Below are 25,489 nucleotides of genomic sequence, written 5' to 3'. Positions count from 1 at the left end.
TGCCAGTGCCCCTCCCGCCAGCCCCGTACCGCCCTGCCAGTGCCCCTCCCGCTAGCTCCGTACCGCCCTGCCAGTGCCCCTCCCGCCAGCCCCGTACCGCCCTGCCAGTGCCCCTCCCGCTAGCTCCGTACGGCCCTGCCAGTGCCCCTCCCGCCAGCACCGTACGGCCCTGCCAGTGCCCCTCCCGCCAGCCCCGTACGGCCCTGCCAGTGCCCCTCCCGACAGCCCCGTACGGCCCTGCCAGTGCCCCTCCCGCCAGCCCCGTACGGCCCTGCCAGTGCCCCTCCCGCCAGCCCCGTACGGCCCTGCCAGTGCCCCTCCCGCCAGCCCCGTACCGCCCTGCCAGTGCCCCTCCCGCCAGCCCCGTACCGCCCTGCCAGTGCCCCTCCCGACAGCCCCGTACGGCCCTGCCAGTGCCCCTCCCGCCAGCCCCGTACCGCCCTGCCAGTGCCCCTCCCGCCAGCATCGTACGGCCCTGCCAGTGCCCCTCCCGCCAGCCCCGTACCGCCCTGCCAGTGCCCCTCCCGCCAGCATCGTACGGCCCTGCCAGTGCCCCTCCCGCCAGCCCCGTACGGCCCTGCCAGTGCCCCTCACGCCAGCCCCGTACAGCCCTGCCAGTGCCCCTCCCGCCAGCATCGTACGGCCCTGCCAGTGCCCCTCCCGCCAGCCCCGTACGGCCCTGCCAGTGCCCCTCATGCCCGACCTGCAGCTCCCGCCATCCCTGTCCGGCCCTGTGTGCCCCTCATGCCCGACCCACAGCCCCTACCAGCTCCATACAGCTCTGCCAGTGCCCCACCCTGGGCTTCCCACTCACAGCTCTGCCAGTGCCCCTCACGCCCGACCCACAGCCCTGCCAGTCCCACCCTGGGCTTCCCACTCACAGCTCTGCGGTGCCCCTCACGCCCGACCCACAGCCCCGCCAGCCCCGCCCTGGGCTTCCCACTCACAGCTCTGCGGTGCCCCTCACGCCCGACCCACAGCCCCCGCCAGCCCCGCCCTGGGCTTCCCTGGCACAGCTCTGCGGTGCCCCTCCCGCCACCATGCAGCCTGCTCTGCTGCCACGCGCCTGAGGCTCACAGGATGCCCTTGGGGGCTGAGTAGGACTGGCCTGGCGGGGCCGTGGCCCAGGGCCTGCTGCGCTCACCTGCAGGACGGAGTGCCCCACGGGGCTGTTCTCCGAGAGCTCCGCCTCGTACAGGGCCTTCTCAAACTTGGGGGCGTTGTCGTTCATGTCCAGGATGGTGATGCGCAGCAGGGCGCTGCTGGCCCGCGGGGGGCTGCCTCCGTCCTGCACCTTGATGGTCAGGTCATAGGAGTCCCACTGCTCCCGGTCCAGGTTCCCCATGACGATCAGCTGCGGCTGCTTCTCGTCCTGGTCCTCAGCCACCTGCAGGCCGAACAGCTCCTGCGCCTCGGGCCCGGCCAGCAGCTCGTAGGAGGCCACGCCGTTGGCGCCCGCGTCGCGGTCCGTGGCCAGGGGGATGGGGAAGAGCATCCCCAGGTTGGTGTTCTCGGGGATGGCCAGCGTGATGACGGGCGTGGCGAAGTTGGGCGTGTTGTCGTTGATGTCCAGCACCTCGATCTGCCCCTCCAGCAGGCGCGGGCTGTTGTTCATCAGCAGGTCCGTGATGGACACCTCAAACTCCAGGAAGCAGGGGTCCCCGGGCAGCTGGCTCAGGCACTCGCGCAGGCTCTCCCGGTCGATGGAGGTCTCCGTGGTGTAGATGTCTCCCGTCTTGCCGTCCACGCGCAGGTAGGGGGCCCCCACCTCCAGCTTATAGAGGTGCCCCACGTCGGGAAAGCCGTAGTCGGCAGCCAGGCTCCCAATGAGCGTGTTGGGCGGCTGCTCCTCCTGCACCTTGTAGAGCACCCGTGTCCCGGCACCCAGGGTGGGCAGCTGCAAGAAGAGCCCCAGGCCCATGCAGGCTGCCAGCCACCTCATCCTGAACTGGAGGGGGGCTGCAAGGAAGCACAGAAACCGCAGATTAGGGACAGCCCACGCCATCCCTCAGTACTGCCCGGCCCGGCCACTGCACGGCCAGCCCGGCTCCGAGGGGCAGCGCCCCGGCCCGGCCACTGCACGGCCAGCCCGGCTCCGAGAGGCAGCGCCCCGGCCCGGTCACTGCACGGCCAGCCTGGCTCCGAGGAGCAGCGCCCCGGGCCGGCCACTGCACGGCCAGCCCGGCTCCGAGGAGCAGCGCCCCTCGCCCGGTCACTGCACGGCCAGCCTGGCTCCGAGGGGCAGCGCCCCGGCCCGGCCACTGCACGGCCAGCCCGGCTCCGAGGGGCAGCGCCCCGGCCCGGCCACTGCACGGCCAGCCCGGCTCCGAGAGGCAGCGCCCCGGCCCGGCCACTGCACGGCCAGCCCGGCTCCGAGAGGCAGCGCCCCGGCCCGGCCACTGCACGGCCAGCCCGGCTCCGAGAGGCAGCGCCCCGGCCCGGCCACTGCACGGCCAGCCCGGCTCCGAGAGGCAGCGCCCCGGCCCGGCCACTGCACGGCCAGCCCGGCTCCGAGAGGCAGCGCCCCGGCCCGGTCAGTGCACGGCCAGCCCGGCTCCGAGGGGCAGCGCCCCGGCCCGGCCACTGCACGGCCAGCCCGGCTCCGAGGAGCAGCGCCCCGGCCCGGTCACTGCACGGCCAGCCCGGCTCCGAGGGGCAGCGCCCCGGCTTGGCCACTGCACGGCCAGCCCGGCTCCGAGGGGCAGCGCCCCGGCCCGGCCACTGCACGGCCAGCCCGGCTCCGAGAGGCAGCGCCCCGGCCCGGTCACTGCACGGCCAGCCCGGCTCCGAGGGGCAGCGCCCCGGCCCGGTCACTGCACGGCCAGCCCGGCTCCGAGGGGCAGCGCCCCGGCCCGGCCACTGCACGGCCAGCCTGGCTCCGAGGGGCAGCGCCCCGGCCCGGCCACTGCACGGCCAGCCTGGCTCCGAGGGGCAGCGCCCCGGCCCGGCCACTGCACGGCCAGCCTGGCTCCGAGGGGCAGCGCCCCGGCCCGGTCACTGCACGGCCAGCCTGGCTCCGAGGGGCAGCGCCCCGGCCCGGTCACTGCACGGCCAGCCCGGCTCCGAGGGGCAGCGCCCCGGCCCGGTCACTGCACGGCCAGCCTGGCTCCGAGGGGCAGCGCCCCGGCCCGGTCACTGCACGGCCAGCCCGGCTCCGAGGGGCAGCGCCCCGGCCCGGTCACTGCACGGCCAGCCCGGCTCCGAGAGGCAGCGCCCCGGCCCGGTCACTGCACGGCCAGCCTGGCTCCGAGGGGCAGCGCCCCGGCCCGGCCACTGCACGGCCAGCCTGGCTCCGAGGGGCAGCGCCCCGGCCCGGCCACTGCACGGCCAGCCTGGCTCCGAGGGGCAGCGCCCCGGCCCGGCCACTGCACGGCCAGCCTGGCTCCGAGGGGCAGCGCCCCGGCCCGGTCACTGCACGGCCAGCCCGGCTCCGAGGGGCAGCGCCCCGGCCCGGTCACTGCACGGCCAGCCCGGCTCCGAGGGGCAGCGCCCCGGCCCGGCCACTGCACGGCCAGCCTGGCTCCGAGGGGCAGCGCCCCGGCCCGGCCACTGCACGGCCAGCCTGGCTCCGAGGGGCAGCGCCCCGGCCCGGTCACTGCACGGCCAGCCTGGCTCCGAGGGGCAGCGCCCCTCGCCCGGTGCCAAGCACGCACATGCACACACACACACACACACACACGAGGAAGAGCCGATTCCCAGCAGCCTGCCACTGCTAGGGAAAGCCCTGCCTGCGTACGGACACAGCATGACGCCTGCCCCTGCCCACCAGCCAGGCCCAATGCAAATAGCCACCACACCCGGGCAGATGCTGCAGCACGCACTGCAAAGGGTTCCCACCTGCACTGCACAGTGGGCCAGAGCCAGAGCCAGAGCCAGAGCCAGCCTCGCAGCGCAGACCAGAGACACTGCACCCCAGCCCAGCACTGCAGCAACACGCCACCAGCGCCCCATCTCACCCCCCACACTGCAACACGCCACCAGCGCCCCATCTCACCCCCCACACTGCGACACGCCACCAGCGCCCCATCTCACCCCCCACACTGCGACACGCCACCAGCGCCCCATCTCACCCCCCCACACTGCAACACGCCACCAGCGCCCCATCTCACCCCCCACACTGCGACACGCCACCAGCGCCCCATCTCACCGCCCACACTGCAACACGCCACCAGTGCCCCATCTCACCCCCCACACTGCAACACGCCACCAGCGCCCCATCTCACCCCCCACACTGCGACACGCCACCAGCGCCCCATCTCACCCCCCACACTGCAACACGCCACCAGCGCCCCATTCCAACCCCCCTACACTGCGACACGCCACCAGCACCCCATCTCACCCCCCACACTGCGACACGCCACCAGCGCCCCATCTCACCCCCCACACTGCGACAAGCCACCAGCGCCCCATCTCACCCCCCACACTGCAACACTCCACCAGCGCCCCATCTCACCCCCCACACTGCAACACACCACCAGCGCCCCATCTCACCCCACACACTGCAACACGCCACCAGCGCCCCATCTCACCCCCACACTGCAACATGCCACGAGTGCCCCATCTCACCCCCCACACTGCAACACTCCACCAGCGCCCCATCTCACCCCCCCACACTGTGACACGCCACCAGCGCCCCATCTCACCCCCCACACTGCAACACGCCACCAGCGCCCCATCTCACCCCCCCACTGCGACAAGCCAACAGCGCCCCATCCCAACCCCCCTACACTGCGACACGCCACCAGCGCCCCATCTCACCCCAGCACATACTGCAACACGCCACCAGCGCCCCATCTCACCCCTCACACTGCAACACGCCACCAGCGCGCCCTCTCACCGCCCACACTGCAACACGCCACCAGAGCCCCATCTCACCCCCCACACTGCAACACGCCACCAGCGCCCCATCTCACCCCCCACACTGCGACACGCCACCAGCGCCCCATCTCACCCCCCACACTGCAACACTCCACCAGCGCCCCATCTCACCCCCCACACTGCGACACACCACCAGCGCCCCATCTCACCCCCCACACTGCAACACTCCACCAGCGTCCCATCCCAACCCCCCTACACTGCGACACGCCACCAGCGCCCCATCTCACCCCAGCACATACTGCAACACGCCACCAGCGCCCCATCTCACCCCCCACACTGCAACATGCCACGAGTGCCCCATCTCACCCCCCCACACTGCAACATGCCACCAGCGCCCCATCTCACACCCCCACTGCGACACGCCACCAGCGCCCCATCTCACCCCCCCCCACTGTGACACGCCACCAGCGCCCCATCTCACCCCCCCACACTGCGACACGCCACCAGCGCCCCATCTCACCCCCCACACTGCAACACGCCACCAGCGCCCCATCCCAACCCCCCACACTGCGACACGCCACCAGCACCCCATCTCACCCCCCCCACACTGCAACACGCCACCAGCATCCCATCTCACCACCACACACTGCAACACGCCACGAGTGCCCTATCTCACAGCCCCAGTGCTGCAGTGACACATGCTATAAGTGCATGCCTGATACCGCTCTGCGGGTGCAGCCCCTACTCCACCTTGTGCTGCAGTGACACGTTGCAAGTGTCCTGCCCCACCCACACTGCCCATCCTGCCTCTACAGTGACACATGCTGCAAGCACACACCCCACCCCAGTGCTGCAGCGACATGCACTGCACTGAACACAGAGACCCACCCCGGCTCTAGGACAGCAGTAACATGCACTGCACCAAGCACTGAGACCCATCCCAGCCCTAGAACTGCAGTTACATGCACTGCACCGAGCACAGAGACCCACCCTGGCCCTAGGACTGCAGTGACATGCACTGCACCGAGCACAGAGACCCACCCTGGCCCTAGCACTGCAGTGACATGTACTGCACCGAGCACAGAGATCCACCCCGGCCCTAGGACTGCAGTGACATGCACTGCACCAAGCACTGAGACCCACCCCGGCCCTAGCACTGCAGTGACATGCACTGCACTGAACACTGAGACCCGCCCCGGCCCTAGCACTGCAGTGACATGCACTGCACCGAGCACTGAGACCCGCCCCGGCCCTAGAACTGCAGTGACATGCACTGCACTGAACACAGAGACCCACCCCGGCCCTAGCACTGCAGTAACATGCACTGCACCAAGCACTGAGACCTGCCCTGGCCCTAGAACTGCAGTGACATGCACTGCACTGAACACAGAGACCCACCCCAGCCCTAGCACTGCAGTGACATGCAGTGCACTGAGCACTGAGACCCGCCCCGGCCCTAGGACTGCAGTGACATGCACTGTACTGAACACTGAGACCCGCCCCGGCCCTAGCACTGCAGTGACATGCACTGCACCGAGCACTGAGACCCGCCCCGGCCCTAGAACTGCAGTGACATGCACTGCACTGAACACAGAGACCTACCCCGGCCCTAGCACTGCAGTAACATGCACTGCACCAAGCACTGAGACCTGCCCTGGCCCTAGAACTGCAGTGACATGCACTGCACTGAACACAGAGACCCACCCCAGCCCTAACACTGCAGTGACATGCAGTGCACTGAGCACTGAGACCCGCCCCGGCCCTAGGACTGCAGTGACATGCACTGCACTGAACACAGAGACCCGCCCCGGCCCTAGCACTGCAGTGACATGCACTGCACCGAGCACTGAGACCCGCCCCGGCCCTAGAACTGCAGTGACATGCACTGCACCGAGCACAGAGACCCACCCTGGCCCTAGCACTGCAGTGACATGTACTGCACCGAGCACAGAGATCCACCCCGGACCTAGGACTGCAGTGACATGCACTGCACCAAGCACTGAGACCCACCCCGGCCCTAGCACTGCAGTGACATGCACTGCACTGAACACTGAGACCCGCCCCGGCCCTAGCACTGCAGTGACATGCACTGCACCGAGCACTGAGACCCGCCCCGGCCCTAGGACTGCAGTGACATGCACTGCACTGAACACAGAGACCCGCCCCGGCCCTAGCACTGCAGTGACATGCACTGCACCGAGCACTGAGACCCGCCCCGGCCCTAGAACTGCAGTGACATGCACTGCACCGAGCACAGAGACCCACCCTGGCCCTAGCACTGCAGTGACATGTACTGCACCGAGCACAGAGATCCACCCCGGACCTAGGACTGCAGTGACATGCACTGCACCAAGCACTGAGACCCACCCCGGCCCTAGCACTGCAGTGACATGCACTGCACTGAACACTGAGACCCGCCCCGGCCCTAGCACTGCAGTGACATGCACTGCACCGAGCACTGAGACCCGCCCCGGCCCTAGAACTGCAGTGACATGCACTGCACTGAACACAGAGACCCACCCCGGCCCTAGCACTGCAGTAACATGCACTGCACCAAGCACTGAGACCTGCCCTGGCCCTAGAACTGCAGTGACATGCACTGCACTGAACACAGAGACCCACCCCAGCCCTAGCACTGCAGTGACATGCAGTGCACTGAGCACTGAGACCCGCCCCGGCCCTAGGACTGCAGTGACATGCACTGTACTGAACACTGAGACCCGCCCCGGCCCTAGCACTGCAGTGACATGCACTGCACCGAGCACTGAGACCCGCCCCGGCCCTAGAACTGCAGTGACATGCACTGCACTGAACACAGAGACCCACCCCGGCCCTAGCACTGCAGTAACATGCACTGCACCAAGCACTGAGACCTGCCCTGGCCCTAGAACTGCAGTGACATGCACTGCACTGAACACAGAGACCCACCCCAGCCCTAACACTGCAGTGACATGCAGTGCACTGAGCACTGAGACCCGCCCCGGCCCTAGGACTGCAGTGACATGCACTGCACTGAACACAGAGACCCGCCCCGGCCCTAGCACTGCAGTGACATGCACTGCACCGAGCACTGAGACCCGCCCCGGCCCTAGAACTGCAGTGACATGCACTGCACCGAGCACTGAGACCCGCCCCGGCCCTAGCACTGCAGTGACATGCACTGCACCGAGCACTGAGACCTGCCCCGGCCCTAGAACTGCAGTGACATGCACTGCACTGAATACAGAGACCCGCCCCGGCCCTAGCACTGCAGTGGCATGCAGTGCACTGCAGTGGCATGCAGTGCACTGAGCACTGAGACCCGCCCCGGCCCTAGGACTGCAGTGACATGCACTGCACTGAACACAGAGACCCGCCCCGGCCCTAGCACTGCAGTGACATGCACTGCACCGAGCACTGAGACCCACCCTGGCCCTAGAACTGCAGTGATATGCACTGCACTGAACACAGAGACCCACCCCAGCCCTAGGACTTCAGTGACATGCACTGCACCGAGCACTGAGACCCGTCCTGGCCCTAGAACTGCAGTGACATGCACTGCACTGAACACAGAGACCCACCCCAGCCCTAGGACTGCAGTGACATGCAGTGCACTGAGACCCGCCCCAGCCTTAGCACTGCAGTTACATGCACTGCACCGAGCACTGAGACCCGCCCTGGCCCTAGAACTGCAGTGACATGCACTGCACTGAACACAGAGACCCGTCCCGGCCCTAGGACTGCAGTGACATGCACTGCACCGAGCACAGAGACCCGCCCCGGCCCTAGCACTGCAGTGACATGCACTGCACTGAACACAGAGACCCACCCCGGCCCTAGGGCTGCAGTGACATGCACTGCACCGAGCACTGAGACCCGCCCTGGCCCTAGAACTGCAGTGACATGCACTGCACTGAACACAGAGACCCACCCCAGCCCTAGAACTGCAGTGACATGCAGTGCACCGAGCACTGAGACCCGCCCCGGCCCTAGGACTGCAGTGAACCAAGCACTGAGACCTGCCCCGGCCCTACAGCTCAGTACATATGACAGGAGAAGAGGCTCCCAGGACATTGGGGCCACCCCATAAACTTGTGACTCCTACTTTGAGTGCTTCCCCTCCCCACCAACACTGCCCCAGAGCTGGCTCTCTGGCCCCACAGAGTAGATGGGGCTCCACCCCTGCTCACACTGGTACCAGCTGTGGCCATACACCGGCGAGGAGGGGGGGCAGAGGCCAAGTGAGACCCCCTCCCCTCCTCATTGCGTGAGACCCCCCCCCCAAGGTACATGCAGTCACCTCCCTCCTACCACACAGGTGCAGTCACTGTTTAGTCCCTGCCCACACACACATACACATGCACACAGAGTCAGAGCCCCTCCGCACACACACTAACCCCCCAACACGCACGCGCACACAGTAACTTCCCCAACACACACATGCACACTAATCTTCCCACGCAGTCACCTCCCCCAACACAAACACACACACACACACACACTAACCTCCCCCCCACACACACAAACCTCCCCCCCACACACACACTTACCTCCTCACATATACACACACATACTAACCTCCCCAGCACACACACAGGCACACACACTCTGATCCCCTCCAACACACACACACTAACCTCCCCCCCACACACATAACCTCCCCCCCAACACACATTAACCTCCCCCCCAACACACAGTCTGACCCCCACCAACACACCCCAAGAGACAAAGGGCTCAAGTGCCAGAACGGAGCCAATACGCAGCTCAGGAACCCTCCGGGGCTCCACACAACTCACTGATCCGAGCTGCTCCCCCCAGCCCATCAGCCCCCCAGAAACCCTTCCTCCCTCCCCTACCACAACACCCCCCCCACATCTCCCTTCTCAGCCCCCGAACACACAGCGCCCCTCCAGTTCTTCCTGCCTCAGTCACCCCACTGCAGGCACGAGCCCCGTGCCCCTCGCGCCGCCCCCACACCACCCAGCCCCTGGCCGGCGGCTGCCCTCAGCTCTAAGCCGCGCCCCCTGAAGAGGCAGATCTGCAAGGGGGCAGGCCTGGCTCGCCCCCCATGGGCAGAGCCCTGCTCCCGCTTCCACTCGGTGCTCTCAGGAGTGGAGGCCTGGGGGCTGCAGCTGCCCGGCCCCTGGAGACACTGCAGGCGCCGCCTGGGCATGGGACCCCGGCACAAGGATCCCCCCAGCCAGGCAGGGGGCGGCCCCACACTCAGCCAGCTGCCCCCAGCAGAGCCAGCCCCCAAGCTACCCCTCCCCCATATGGCCACCTCCCGAGAACTAAGCCCCCCCCAAGTGCACCCACCTTGCACTACCCCTGCCCATCCACTGAGAGCCCCCACGGCTCCTCCCCTCCCCTCCCCCACCCTGACCCCGGAGCCGCCAGCTCCCAGCACAGCCCCAGTGACAGTGGGGCAAGGGCCCTTCCCAGCCGGGCTCCCGAGGCGCTAAGAAATGCACCTTCTGGGCCGGGCCGGGGGCTCTGGCACGGCAGGCAGCAGCCCTGTGTGGGGCAGGCCCATCGGGCCAGGCCTGGGGCAGCTAAACAAGCCCCTGCTGGTCATCAGGGACCCTGAGCAACCATGCGCACTGGGGATCCCTGCGGCGGGGGGAGCAAAAGCTGGTGCAGCCCTGTGTGCCCCCCGCGGCCGCCCTTGGGGACGTGGACCAGCCAGCCCGGCCCGGGGAGCGCTGCCCAGGGTTCGCCCGCAGATCAGGGTTTGTTTATTCTCTCTGTTTGTTCTAGGCGTGGGCCCACTGCCTTCCCGTCCCTGAGCCAGCGCGGGCTGGGGCAAAGGTGCAAGTCGCAGGGTAAACAGAGCCTGTGCCTCCAGGCAGCCTGAGTCAGCCCTTCCCTTCCCGAAGCAGGGGCCCAGGGCCATCTCCCATGGCCAGGCTGGCTCAGCACGTTCGCCCCAGAGGGTGCGCGGGCAGCTCCCCCTCGCCGGGTGGCTCTGAACGGTCCCCGTGCTGCCCGCCAGGAGGCCAGTGCCCCAGGAGCCAAGGACGGTACCTGAGCAAACCAGTTCCACTCCTCCCACCCGCCTGCACCACGGGGCACCCAGGGCCGTGGCCACTGACAGCCCGGAGCTCCCTGCACACCCCGGTCCCCGGGAGAGGGGGAGCGACAGCACGAGCCACCGTGGCAGCGCATGGGCCAGCAAAGGCCTTCGGCTGCGGCCCTGTGAGGGCGGGGCGGGGCACAGAACAGCAGCGCGGCCCAGGCCAGAATTCAGCGGCTGGGAAACCCCAGAACCCGAGGTGTCCGGGGGACCCTCGATAGCCACCCGGGACCCTGCCTCCATCCTGCTGTTTATCCTCCTCATTCGCTGGGTGGCCCCAGCTCTGAGCTACTGCTCAGCCACACGGGCCGAGTACCAATCAATCATTCATCACCACAGCACACGAGTGTGCCACACGTTCACCAGTGTCTCGTCACAGGCCCATGCGGCAGAGGGGCAGTCGGGGGAGGGGAAGCAAGACAGAAATTAAGGCCCAAACTGCCCCAGGTGTCTAACGCATTTTGGGTGCCGCGTCTGCGACAGCCCAATCCGAGGCCCCCACTAGCACCGGGAACATGCCAAGCCTGCAGCCGCAGCCGGCAGCCCTCGGCACCTCTGAGCCTTCGGCCTGACGTGCCAGACTAGACACCCCGCAACGAGAAAGACACACGTGGCCACCTGGGCTCATTCAGCTTTACCAGCCTCTCCTGCTGGCTCCGGACCCTGTTCCGCAGGGAGACCCCGGCCCTGGCCCCGGCCCCAGCCCCGCGACACCTTTTCTCTTCCTGCAGCGCCCCCGCTTTCCAGCTGCTGCAGCAAGAGGCAGGGGCTCCCCAGAAAGCAGCTTCCTTTTCTCCACAGCCCCAACTCCTCCCTAGAGCAGGCCCAGCCCTGTGCTGAAGGGCGCAGGGGCCATGCACAACACAGCCGGCGAGCCCGTGAGCACAGGCAGGTCAGAACGCCGAGGTACAAGGGCTGAACTAAGGCTTTCCCCGGTTTCTGAGCACTCCGCTTTGCAGCCTTCCTGCTCCTTTATAGATCTCATGTTCTACTTTTGAAACCGTCATTGAAGAAAACATCGTGCACAAGTGCATGGCCGCTAGCGTGGGTCATCCGTGGTGCTGGGATCCATAGCACGCAGACCTCTGCCACAGGAGCTCAGGCGCTGGTAGCTCTAGTAGGCTGGCAGCCTCAGTGTGGACCTACCACTAGAGGGGGGTGGAGACATACTTTGGAATCCTGGATTCAGGCCCAGGTTCTGGAGGGAAGTGTTGTCTAGTGGTTACAGATCTCTCTGCCCCATTTCACCTTGTCCCGCCCCTGCTGCCACCTCACTACTCCCTGCCCCTACTTAATCTCCCCTCTGCTCCTAGTCTCCCCCATCCAGTTCCTGGCCCTACCCCCATGCCCTCATTTCCTGCCATGACCACACCCTTATCCTAGTCCACTGTCCTTCTGCCCCCATTCTGCTCCTACCCATCCCCCTCCCAAGTCCCTGGACACAGCAGGGGCCACTGAGGGCACAGGCAGCTCCCCTGTTCCACAGCAGCCCCTGGCCTTTGCGGGGGCAACAGCAGGGACCCTCGCATTCATTCTCCGCTGCCGGGGCTGGCGCCTGTCGGCCCCCACCGAGGAGACCTCGGAGGCTGCCTGCAGAGCTTGTGCACACGCGCCTCACTTGACCCAGCGTGGGTGGATTTGCTCAGGACCAGCAAATGGCACCTCCCCAGCGTCGCCGGGGTCCCCTTGCCAGGTGCCAGCCTGGCGGTGTCAGGGCTGCTCAGTCCGACCCTGCTCTCTGCAACGCTGAGCCCTTCCGGCCACGCAGCCGGGGCAGGGACACGCCAGCCCCAGCCTGGGCAGTGGGGGCAGGCAGGGCAAGGGAGAGCCCACCCGGCTGGCCGGCCCCATCACGGCTACTGGGCACAGGGAGCGAGAGGGGGCAGGAGGCACCAGCCTGGCACCCACACCAGGAGGTGGCACCTGCCCCGCCTGGCCCGGAGCTGGGGGCAGGAGCCGTCTCCACCACAGCAGCCCGGCCCGGCCGCAGGGCAGCGATCCCAGGCGATTCCCCCTCCCCATCACACACGGGCCGAATCCCAGGCTGCCAGCTCGGAGCCCTGGGGGGGCAGAGGAATTGGGCCACTGGGAAAGGGCGCCGCTCCCACAGCACCCCCGTTCCCACACACACACAAGCAGCGCCAGCGGCACGGACACACACCCACACACTCCCGTGCCCGCGGCGCGCGCACTCACCCACACCCACCCGTGCCGGCGGCCCGCGCACTTGCACACACACATACCCGTGCCCGCGGCGCGCGCACACTCTCCCCCCCGTGCCCGCGGCGCGCGCACTCACACACGCAGGCACACACCCGTGCCCGCGGCACGCGCGCACACCCACACCCGTGCTCGCGGCGCGCGTTCTGGTCCTTTTTTCGCACTTCCAGCCCCGCTTGCCCGCAGAGCCTGGGGCAGGCTGGGTTTCCCGGGGAAGCTGCGGGGTCGGTGGGGAGCGAGGCGCCGGGCGCAAGCCGCCCTCGCAGCCGCTGGTCCCCGGGCGGGCTCCGAGCAGCCTCCCGGGGGATGGAGGCAGCAGCACAACAAGTGGCAGGAGCCGCGCGCGGCCCGGCCCCGGCTCCGGCTCCGAGCAGCCGGTAGAGCCCCCGGCGCAGCCCCCGAGCTCCCGGGCACCGGTGGCCGCACCCGCAGCCCAGCGCTGGCGCGTCCAGGACGCTCCCAGCCCGGCAGCTCTGAGCCCGCAGAGCCCGGCGGCGGCTCCTTCCGCCCGCGGTGCCCCCTCTCCCGCCCCGGGCATCGCCCGCTCCCCGCTCCCCGCATTCCGACACGCGGGCTCCGGCTGCGGCTCTTACTGGGCTGCGGAGAGCGCCGGGCGCGCGGCTCCTCCATCCCCTGCCCCGCCGGCACCGGCGCGGCGCGGCGCTTCCCGCAGAGCTGCGAGGCTCGGGGCGGCCGCTCGGGGCTGCGGCTCCGCGGCGCGGCGTGTCCGTCGCAGTGTCCGGCTCTCGGCGTGTGTGAGGCTGAGCCAGGGACGCACCGAGCCGGCCCAGCCCCCTCCCCCTCGCTGCTCCGCCTCTCGCCGCCGCCAGCACCGGGAGGTGGAGCCCGGCGGGGCGGGGGCTCCGCGGAGCTGCCGAGCGCTGCGACTCAGGCACTTGGCGCCTCTGGCTCGCGTCTCGGTGGGTCGGAGCCGGAGCTGCCCGCCCGGGACGCCGCCACCTGCGCTCCGCTGCCGGGCGCACCTGGGGGATCCAGCCCGAGCGCATCCCGCGGCGGCGCGGGGCAGAGCCCCGGGACCCGGCAACGCGCCCCCGAAAGCCTGGCTGGGCAGCGGCGCCAGCGTCCCCATCACCCCCGGCCCGCAGAGCCCCGGCGCGGCCGCTGTCTGCCCCCGTCCCGCCGCTCCCTCCCCAGCTGGCGGAACCTGGGCCCATGACTCCAGGGCGGAGCTGCGCTCCCGGGTTGCCCCGAACCCCTCCCCGCCGGGAGCTGGGTCGGTCGAGCCCTCCCCACCTGTCCCCGCCGGGAGCCTCCCCCCAGGCTGGGCCGGCCCGGCCCCTCGGAATCTCCCCGCGGGGCTCTAGGGCCCGCTCCGGCCCTGCCCCAGATCTGCTGCTTTTGCAGCCGGAGTCGGTCTCTGCAGCGCGGGCGGGCCTGGGCAGGCCGGCTCCGAGCGCCGCGAATCCGGCTCTGGGAGGTGCGCCGGGCCAGGTCCCCGCCCTGCCCGGGAGCCAGCGGCTCGGGCCGGGCCTGCCTCCTGCGGCGGCAGGAGCCTGTTGCGCCCACCCGAGCCCCGGCTGCCGGCTCCTGCAGGACTCGCTGCACCATCTAGAGGCTGCTCGGTCCTGCCAGGACCGGCTCCGGCAAGGGGCCAGGGACTTGTCCGGAGCCGGCTCCTCGTGGGGCCTCTCGCCCCCAGCGCACACCACAAGGCCCCTCCCGCTTTGTCTTTGGTGCCCAGTCACCGGCAGGTTCCCACCCACGTGCAGGGGCCAGGAGCCAGCAGGGTCCCCACAGACTCCAGCCCCTGCAAGGAGAGGCCTTGGTTTGCTTAGGGTGGCCAAGCTGCGTGCCTGGTCCCGTGGCTGCGGGGGAGGGCTGGAAGCTGGTGAACTGGGCCCAGCTGGAAGCACTGGAAAGCGAAGGGGTGGGCTCCAGTTTCCTCCTCTCCAGTCTGCGCAAGGCAGATCCCAGCAACCCCGGAGCCAGCTAGAGTGAGAGCAGCCCAGGCCAAGCTGCCCCGGGAATGGCCGACGGCCGCGTCCGCTGGGCACCCCCCAAGCACCAGCCCTGGCTCCATGGAGCTGTGCCAGAGCACATGTGGCCGTTCTTCCCAGCACTGCTTCCCAGGCCAGCTGTGTATGTGCCGTCCCCAGCCGAGCTTCCCCTGTGTCCCACCCTGGCACATGGGGCCCTGGACCCACATGGGGGTGGGCTGCACATATCAGGCATGCTCACCACAGGGACACCCAAGCCGGGCAGGATCTACGCTGGGTTACAGGGACACGGCACCGAGCTCAGGCGCCAGGCCGGGCAGGATCTACACTGGGTTACAGGGACACGGCACCGAGCACAGGCGCCAGGCCGGGCAGGATCTACACTGGGTTACAGGGACACGGCACCGAGCACAGGCGCCAGGCCGGGCAGGATCTACGCTGGGTTACAGGGACACGGCACCGAGCACAGGCGCCAGGCCGGGCAGGATCTACGCTGGGTTACAGGGACACGGCACCGAGCACAGGCGCCAGGCCGGGCAGGATCTACTCTGGGTTACAGGGACACGGCACCGAGCACAGGCGCCAGGCCGGGCAGGATCTCCGCTGGGTTACAGGGACATGGCACCGAGCACAGGCGCCAGGCCGGGCAGGATCTACGCTGGGTTACAGGGACACGGCACCGAAATCAGGCGCCAGGCCGGGCAGGATCTACGCTGGGTTACAGGGACACGGCACCGAGCACAGGCGCCAGGCCGGGCAGGATCTACTGTGGGTTACAGCAGCACGGCACCAAGCACAGGCGCCAGGCCGGGCAGGATCTACGCTGGGTTACAGGGACACGGCACCGAAATCAGGCGCCAGGCCGGGCAGGATCTACTCTGGGTTACAGCGGCACGGCACCAAAATCAGGCGCTAGGCCGGGCAGGATCTACACTGGGTTACAGGGACACGGCACCGAGCACAGGCGCCAGGCCGGGCAGGATCTACGCTGGGTTACAGGGACACGGCACCGAGCACAGGCGCCAGGCCGGGCAGGATCTACACTGGGTTACAGCGGCACGGCACCGAAATCAGGCGCTAGGCCGGGCAGGATCTACACTGGGTTACAGCGGCACGGCACCGAAATCAGGCGCCAGGCCGGGCAGGATCTACACTGGGTTACAGGGACACGGCACCGAGCACAGGCGCCAGGCCGGGCAGGATCTACACTGGGTTACAGGGACACGGCACCGAGCACAGGCGCCAGGCCGGGCAGGATCTACGCTGGGTTACAGGGACACGGCACCGAGCACAGGCGCCAGGCCGGGCAGGATCTACTCTGGGTTACAGGGACACGGCACCGAGCACAGGCGCCAGGCCGGGCAGGATCTCCGCTGGGTTACAGGGACATGGCACCGAGCACAGGCGCCAGGCCGGGCAGGATCTACGCTGGGTTACAGGGACACGGCACCGAAATCAGGCGCCAGGCCGGGCAGGATCTACGCTGGGTTACAGGGACACGGCACCGAGCACAGGCGCCAGGCCGGGCAGGATCTACTGTGGGTTACAGCAGCACGGCACCAAGCACAGGCGCCAGGCCGGGCAGGATCTACGCTGGGTTACAGGGACACGGCACCGAAATCAGGCGCCAGGCCGGGCAGGATCTACTCTGGGTTACAGCGGCACGGCACCAAAATCAGGCGCTAGGCCGGGCAGGATCTACACTGGGTTACAGGGACACGGCACCGAGCACAGGCGCCAGGCCGGGCAGGATCTACGCTGGGTTACAGGGACACGGCACCGAGCACAGGCGCCAGGCCGGGCAGGATCTACACTGGGTTACAGCGGCACGGCACCGAAATCAGGCGCTAGGCCGGGCAGGATCTACACTGGGTTACAGCGGCACGGCACCGAAATCAGGCGCCAGGCCGGGCAGGATCTACGCTGGGTTACAGCGGCACGGCACCGAGCACAGGCGCCAGGCCGGGCAGGATCTACTGTGGGTTACAGCAGCACGGCACCAAGCACAGGCGCCAGGCCGGGCAGGATCTACGCTGGGTTACAGGGACACGGCACCGAAATCAGGCGCCAGGCCGGGCAGGATCTACTCTGGGTTACAGCGGCACGGCACCGAAATCAGGCGCTAGGCCGGGCAGGATCTACACTGGGTTACAGGGACACGGCACCGAGCACAGGCGCCAGGCCGGGCAGGATCTACACTGGGTTACAGGGACACGGCACCGAGCACAGGCGCCAGGCCGGGCAGGATCTACACTGGGTTACAGCGGCACGGCACCGAAATCAGGCGCTAGGCCGGGCAGGATCTACACTGGGTTACAGCGGCACGGCACCGAAATCAGGCGCTAGGCCAGGCAGGATCTACTCTGGGTTACAGCGGCACGGCACCGAAATCAGGCGCTAGGCCGGGCAGGATCTACACTGGGTTACAGCGGCACGGCACCGAAATCAGGCGATAGGCCGGGCAGGATCTACGCTGGGTTACAGCGACACGGCACCGAAATCAGGCGCTATGCCGGGCAAGATCTACGCTGGGTTACAGGGACACGGCACCGAGCACAGGCGCCAGGTCGGGCAGGATCTACGCTGGGTTACAGCGGCACGGCACCGAGCACAGGCGCCAGGCCGGGCAGGATCTACGCTGGGTTACAGGGACACGGCACCGAGCACAGGCGCCAGGCCGGGCAGGATCTCCGCTGAGTTACAGGGACACGGCACCGAGCACAGGCGCCAGGCCGGGCAGGATCTACTATGGGTTACAGGGACACGGCACCGAAATCAGGCGCTAGGCCGGGCAGGATCTACGCTGGGTTACAGGGACACGGCACCGAGCACAGGCGCCAGGCCGGGCAGGATCTCCGCTGGGTTACAGCGGCACGGCACCGAAATCAGGCGCTAGGCCGGGCAGGATCTACACTGGGTTACAGCGGCATAGCACCGAGCACAGGAGCCAGGCCGGGCAGGATCTACGCTGGGTTACAGGGACACGGCACCGAGCACAGGCACCAGGCCAGCCAGGATCTACTCTGGGTTACAGGGACACGGCACCGAGCACAGGCGCCAGGCCGGGCAGGATCTACGCTGGGTTACAGGGACACGGCACCGAGCACAGGCGCCAGGCCGGGCAGGATCTACGCTGGGTTACAGGGACACGGCACCGAGCACAGGCACCAGGCCGGGCAGGAGCTACACTGGGTTACAGGGACACGGCACCGAGCACAGGCGCCAGGCCGGGCAGGATCTATGCTGGGTTACAGCAACACGGCACCGAGCACAGGCACCAGGCCAGCCAGGATCTACGCTGGGTTACAGGGACATGGCACCAAGCACAGGCACCAGGCCGGGCAGGATCTATGCTGGGTTACAGCAACACGGCACCGAGCACAGGCGCCAGGCCGGGCAGGATCTACGCTGGGTTACAGCGGCATGGCACCGAGCACAGGCGCCAGGCCGGGCAGGATCTACGCTGGGTTACAGCGGCACGGCACCGAGCACAGGCGCCAGGCCGGGCAGGATCTACGCTGGGTTACAGGGACACGGCACCGAGCACAGGCGCCAGGCCGGGCAGGATCTACGCTGGGTTACAGCGGCATGGCACCGAGCACAGGCACCAGGCCGGGCAGGATCTACGCTGGGTTACAGCGGCATGGCACCGAGCACAGGCACCAGGCCGGGCAGGATCTACGCTGGGTTACAGGGACACGGCACCAAGCACAGGCACCAGGCCGGGCAGGATCTACACTGGGTTACAGGGACACGGCACCGAGCACAGGAGCCAGGCCGGGCAGGATCTACGCTGGGTTACAGGGACACGGCACCAAGCACAGGCACCAGGCCGGGCAGGATCTATGCTGGGTTACAGGGACACGGCACCGAGCACAGGCGCTAGGCCGGGCAGGATCTACCCTGGGTTACAGCAACACGGCACCGAGCACAGGCGCCAGGCCAGGCAGGATCTACACTGGGTTACAGCGGCATGGCACCGAGCACAGGCACCAGGCCGGGCAGGATCTACGCTGGGTTACAGCAACACGGCACCGAGCACAGGCGCCAGGCCAGGCAGGATCTACGCTGGGTTACAGCGGCACAGCACCGAGCACAGGCACCAGGCCGGGCAGGATCTACACTGGGTTACAGGGACACGGCACCGAGCACAGGCGCCAGGCCGGGCAGGATCTACGCTGGGTTACAGCAACACGGCACCGAGCACAGGCGCCTGGAAAGGTCTACGCTGGGTTACAGCGGCATGGCACCGAGCACAGGCGCCAGGCCGGGCGGGGTCTACATTGGGTTACAGCGGCACGATACCGAGCTCAGGCACGAGGCCGGGCATGGTCTACGGTGAGTTACAGGGACACGGCACCGAGCACAGGCGCCAGGCCGGGCAGGATCTACGCTGGGTTACAGCAACACGGCACCGAGCACAGGCGCCAGGCCGGGCAGGATCTACGCTGGGTTACAGGGACATGGCACCGAGCACAGGCACCAGGCCGGGCAGGATCTACGCTGGGATACAGCAACACGGCACCGAGCACAGGCGCCAGGCCGGGCAGGATCTACGCTGGGTTACAGGGACATGGCACCGAGCACAGGAGCCAGGCCGGGCAGGATCTACGCTGGGTTACAGCAACACGGCACCGAGCACAGGCGCCAGGCCAGGCAGGATCTACGCTTGGTTACAGCAACACGGCACCGAGCACAGGCCGGGCAGGATCTACGCTGGGTTACAGGGACACGGCACCAAGCACAGGCACCAGGCCGGGCAGGATCTACACTGGGTTACAGGGACACGGCACCGAGCACAGGAGCCAGGCCGGGCAGGATCTACGCTGGGTTACAGGGACACGGCACCAAGCACAGGCACCAGGCCGGGCAGGATCTATGCTGGGTTACAGGGACACGGCACCGAGCACAGGAGCCAGGCCGGGCAGGATCTATGCTGGGTTACAGCAACACGGCACCGAGCACAGGCGCCAGGCCAGGCAGGATCTACGCTTGGTTACAGCAACACGGCACCGAGCACAGGCCGGGCAGGATCTACGCTGGGTTACAGCGGCACAGCACCGAGCACAGGCGCCAGGCCGGGCAGGATCTACGCTTGGTTACAGCAACACGGCACCGAGCACAGGCCGGGCAGGATCTACGCTGGGTTACAGCGGCACGGCACCGAGCACAGGCGCCAGGCCGGGCAGGATCTACGCTGGGTTACAGGGACACGGCACCGAGCACAGGCGCCAGGCCGGGCAGGATCTGCGCTGGGTTGCAGCGGCACGGCACCGAGCACAGGCGCCAGGCCGGGCAGGATCTACGCTCGATTACTGCGGCACGGCACCGAGCACAGGCGCCAGGCCGGGCAGGATCTACACTGGGTTACAGCGGCACGGCACCGAGCACAGGCGCCAGGCCAGGCAGTATCTACGCTGGGTTACAGCGGCACGGCACCGAGCACAGGCGCCAGGCCGGGCAGGATCTACGCTGGGTTACAGCGGCACGGCACCGAGCACAGGCGCCAGGCCGGGCAGGATCTACAGTGGGTTACAGGGACACGGCACTGAGCACAGGCGCCAGGCCGGGCAGGATCTACGGTGGATTACAGCAACACGGCACCGAGCACAAGCGCCAGGCCGGGCAGGATGTACCCTGGGTTACAGCAACACGGCACCGAGCACAGGCGCCCGGCCGGGCAGGATCTACGCTGGGTTACAGCGGCATGGCACCAAGCACAGGCGCCAGGCCGGGCAGGATCTACGCTGGGTTACAGGGACGTGGCACCGAGCACAGGCGCCAGGCCGGGCACGATCTACGCTGGGTTACAGCGGCACGGCACCGAGCACAGGCGCCAGGCCGGGCAGGATCTACGGTGGATTACAGCAACACGGCACCGAGCACAGGCGCCAGGCCGGGCAGGATGTACCCTGGGTTACAGGGACACGGCACCGAGCACAGGCGCCAGGCCGGGCAGGATCTACTGTGGGTTACAGCAGCACGGCACCGAGCACAGGCGCTAGGCCGGACAGGATCTACGCTGGGTTACAGGGACATGGCACCAAGCACAGGCGCAAGGCTGGGCAGGATCTACGCTGGGTTACAGGGACATGGCACCGAGCACAGGCGCCAGGCCGGGCAGGATCTACGCTGGGTTACAGCAACACGGCACCGAGCACAGGCACCAGGCTGGGCAGGATCTACGGTGGGTTACAGGGACACGGCACCGAGCACAGGCGCCAGGCCGAGCAGGATCTACGCTGGGTTACAGGGACACGGCACCGAGCACAGGCGCCAGGCTGGGCAGGATCTACACTGGGTTACAGCGGCACGGCACGGAGCACAGGCACCAGGCTGGGCAGGATCTACGGTGGGTTACAGGGACACGGCACCGAGCACAGGCACCAGGCCGGGCAGGATCTACGCTGGGTTACAGCAGCACGGCACCGAGCACAGGCGCCAGGCCGGACAGGATCTACACTGGGTTACAGGGACACGGCACCGAGCACAGGCGCCAGGCTGGGCAGGATCTACGCTGGGTTACAGCAGCACGGCACCGAGCACAGGCGCCAGGCCGGGCAGGATCTACACTGGGTTACAGGGACATGGCACCAAGCACAGGCGCCAGGCCGGGCAGGATCTACGCTGGGTTACAGGGACATGGCACCAAGCACAGGCGCCAGGCCGGGCAGGATCTACGCTGGGTTACAGGGACACGGCACCGAGCACAGGCGCCAGGCTGGGCAGGATCTACGCTGGGTTACAGCAGCACGGCACCGAGCACAGGCGCCAGGCCGGGCAGGATCTACACTGGGTTACAGGGACATGGCACCAAGCACAGGCGCCAGGCCGGGCAGGATCTACGCTGGGTTACAGGGACATGGCACCAAGCACAGGCGCCAGGCCGGGCAGGATCTACGCTGGGTTACAGGGACACGGCACCGAGCACAGGCGCCAGGCCGGGCAGGATCTACGCTGGGTTACAGCGGCATGGCACCAAGCACAGGCGCCAGGCCGGGCAGGATCTACGCTGGGTTACAGGGACACGGCACCGAGCACAGGCACCAGGCCGGGCAGGATCTACGCTGGGTTACAGGGACACGGCACCGAGCACAGGCGCCAGGCCGGGCAGGATCTACGCTGGGTTACAGGGACACGGCACCGAGCACAGGCGCCAGGCCGGGCAGGATCTACGCTGGGTTACAGCGACACGGCACCGAGCACAGGCGCCAGGCCGGGCAGGATCTACGCTGGGTTACAGCGACACGGCACCGAGCACAGGAGCCAGGCCGGGCAGGATCTACGCTGGGTTACAGGGACACGGCACCGAGCACAGGCCCCAGGCCGGGCAGGATCTACGCTGGGTTACAGGGACATGGCACCGAGCACAGGCGCCAGGCCGGGCAGGATCTACGCTGGGTTACAGGGACATGGCACCAAGCACAGGCGCCAGGCCGGGCAGGATCTACGCTGGGTTACAGGGACACGGCACCGAGCACAGGCGCCAGGCCGGGCAGGATCTACGCTGGGTTACAGGGACACGGCACCGAGCACAGGCGCCAGGCCGGGCAGGATCTACGCTGGGTTACAGCGACACGGCACCGAGCACAGGCGCCAGGCCGGGCAGGATCTACGCTGGGTTACAGGGACATGGCACCGAGCACAGGCGCCAGGCCGGGCAGGATCTACGCTGGGTTACAGCGACACGGCACCGAGCACAGGCGCCAGGCCGGGCAGGGGTCTATTGTGCATTGCACTGGCTGGGTATGTGGCCTGTCCACTGAGACTCATCAGGTGGCTGCCACCTGGGCAACACCAGCCAACAAGCTGATGCCCTGTCGGAAGGGGAATGGCCGGGTGGTGCCAAGCCGAGGGCTTTGGGCCTGGCATCGCTGCTCTCTTGGCTTCCCTGAACTGCCAAGCTGAAGCAGCATGAGGGAGTCCCCCAAGTCCTGGCCCAGCACTGGGTTTCCATCTCCATTGCTGGGCCCCTCCCGGGCATCCAGACTCCCAGCTGGGCCCCTGGCCAGGGCCCCGGGGCTGCCTGTTGCCCACTGCGCTGGCATCACGCAGACACAGCCGCCCCTCCGAGCCCCTGGGGCCTTGTCAGAAGAACAAAGCCTGCGAGCGAGGAGCATCCAGCCACGTCTCGGGGAGAGCGAGAAGAAAGGGACGCGCGGGAAGCAAACGAACCTTCCCCGAGACGCACGCAAACCTGGGAGCAGTTCAAAGCCTCTCTGTTCTCAGCAGCTCTGGGCTCCGCAGGAGAGGCAGCGCCTGGATTTGGACGGCAAATGCTAATAGCCCAGATGTGCCGACAAGTCCCCGCTTCCTGCAATGAAAAACAAAAGAGCCCAAAAATTAGACACAAGGAAATGAGCAACACGGAACCACGTCTCCCTCCGCCCCTCCGAGCCGGGATCCGCACCGTTACCGGCATCCCATGGGAAAGAGTCAGTGCCTGGGGTGGAGCAAAGATCTTGCGCTGACTGTGGGGTGCAGCCGGGCGGGGGGCTGCGCTGACCATGGGGTGCAGCCGGGCGGGGGGCAGGGGCGCTGACCGTGGGGTGCAGCCGGGCGGGGGGCTGCGCTGACCATGGGGTGCAGCCGGGCGGGGGGCAGGGGCGCTGCGCTGACCGTGGGGTGCAGCCGGGCGGGGGGGCTGCGCTGACCGTGGGGTGCAGCCGGGCAGGGGGCGGGGGGCTGCGCTGACCGTGGGGTGCAGCCGGGCGGGGGGGCTGCACTGACCGTGGGGTGCAGCCGGGCGGGGGGCAGGGGCGCTGACCGTGGGGTGCAGCCGGGCGGGGGGCTGCGCTGACCATGGGGTGCAGCCGGGCGGGGGGCAGGGGCGCTGCGCTGACCGTGGGGTGCAGCCGGGCGGGGGGGCTGTGCTGACCGTGGGGTGCAGCCGGGCAGGGGGCGGGGGGCTGCGCTGACCGTGGGGTGCAGCCGGGCGGGGGGGCTGCACTGACCGTGGGGTGCAGCCGGGCGGGGCGCTGCGCTGACTGTGGGGTGCAGCCGGGCGGGGCGCTGCGCTGACTGTGGGGTGCAGCCGGGCGGGGGGGCTGCGCTGACCGTGGGGTGCAGCCGGGCGGGGGGCTGCGCTGACCGTGGGGTGCAGCCGGGCGGGGTGCGGGGGGCTGCGCTGACCGTGGGGTGCAGCCGGGCGGGGGGCGGGGTGCGGGGGGCTGCGCTGACCGTGGGGTGCAGCCGGGCGGGGGGCTGCGCTGACCGTGGGGTGCAGCCGGGCGGGGGGCGCATGCACAGGCCTGACTCCCCTGTGGTGGGTTTGGCGGCGGGCGCTCCAGGACGGTCTCTGTCCCCCTCGCTCCTGCCGGCAGGACGCCTGCTGCCGACTTACTGAGCGATTGTTTTTATTGCTGTTTTAACTCTTTTTTTAACCTTGTTTTTCTCTCTGCTGCACTTTCACTCACTCATTAATTTTGGTATTTTTCTCACGGTGTATAACCCCTGTCACGGCTGCCATGGCAACAGGAGGGAATGTGCTCAGTGCTAAAATATCCTCTCAAAAATAACACAAATGGGAAAACAGAGGCAGCTTGTGTCGGCCGCGGCAAAGGCAGCTCTGGCCAAGCGGCTGCAGGCTGGGGAAGCCCCGGTCCTCCTGCTAGCCCAGCCCCAGTCTGCCAGGCTGCCATCGCCCCCACTCCTGGTCCTGGAGCCGAGGGCTGCGGCTCTCCCTACCCAGCGCTGCTCCCCGTCTCTGGGAGCATACCCCCCCCGCCAGGGTAGCCGGGCGCCGCGGCTGGAGATGCCCAGAACGGCTGGCTGGCTGCGACCGGGCCGCTGGCCTGGCGAGGGTCTCTCCAGCCTTTCCCCAGCTTCCTGGTGTGTTACATGCTCCTCCTCCTTCGCCTCGGCCCAGGCCCCGCCTCCTCCCTGGCAAATACCGAGCAGGCCTGAGCCCCAGGCGCTGAACAAACGGCAAGGCCCGTAGGGGATGGAAACGGGCTGGAGCTGGAGGTGTGGCAGCCAGCCCAGCCCCTCGGAAAGGCCCTCCTGCGCAAGGCCGTTCTTCCTGAAAGGTGCCAGGTGTAGCGGCCTTGCGCGAGAGGGGGCCGTGTAGACGCTCCTTCTGGCGCAAGAGCCTCTTCTGAAAAAAATAGTGGCTCATTAGGTATGCAAATGAGGCTCGGTGATATTCCACACAGCCTCATTTGCATATTACTTGCGCAAGAAGCCACGAGCGTAGACATAGCTCAGACAGGGATTGACAAGGGCGCCAAGCCCCGAAAGCCGCTACCCAAATACCCGGGGCTCCTCGCTGGGAGGGGCCTTCCTGAGCAGCCAGTGCAGCCGCGCCCGAACCAGAGCCAGGGCCCCTTCCCCCAGGGCCCCTCCTCGCAGACGCCCACACTCTGGGATGAGAGAAAGCTGCTGAGGACGCTGGCACTGGAACCCAGCACGGGCAGCCTCCGCCCCAGCATCTGCCTCCGCC

At 68.1% G+C, this 25,489-nt stretch overlaps 1 protein-coding gene across 1 annotated transcript in view; it reads right to left on the bottom strand.

Annotated features, from left to right (window-relative positions):
- The window catches only part of LOC112544729 (protocadherin-1), a 118,836-nt gene that overhangs the window by 78,144 nt on the left and 15,203 nt on the right, over window positions 1–25,489 (bottom strand). The window contains 2 exon segments of the mRNA XM_075900010.1: window positions 1,145–1,959; window positions 23,224–23,362. Coding sequence (XP_075756125.1) covers window positions 1,145–1,959; window positions 23,224–23,362 — 954 coding nt within the window.

This window comes from Pelodiscus sinensis, chromosome 17 (assembly GCF_049634645.1).
Source record: "Pelodiscus sinensis isolate JC-2024 chromosome 17, ASM4963464v1, whole genome shotgun sequence".
Lineage (NCBI taxonomy): Eukaryota > Metazoa > Chordata > Testudines > Trionychidae > Pelodiscus > Pelodiscus sinensis.
The sequence above is the reverse complement of the archived record's forward strand: the minus strand, read 5'-3'. Positions and strand labels throughout refer to the sequence as shown.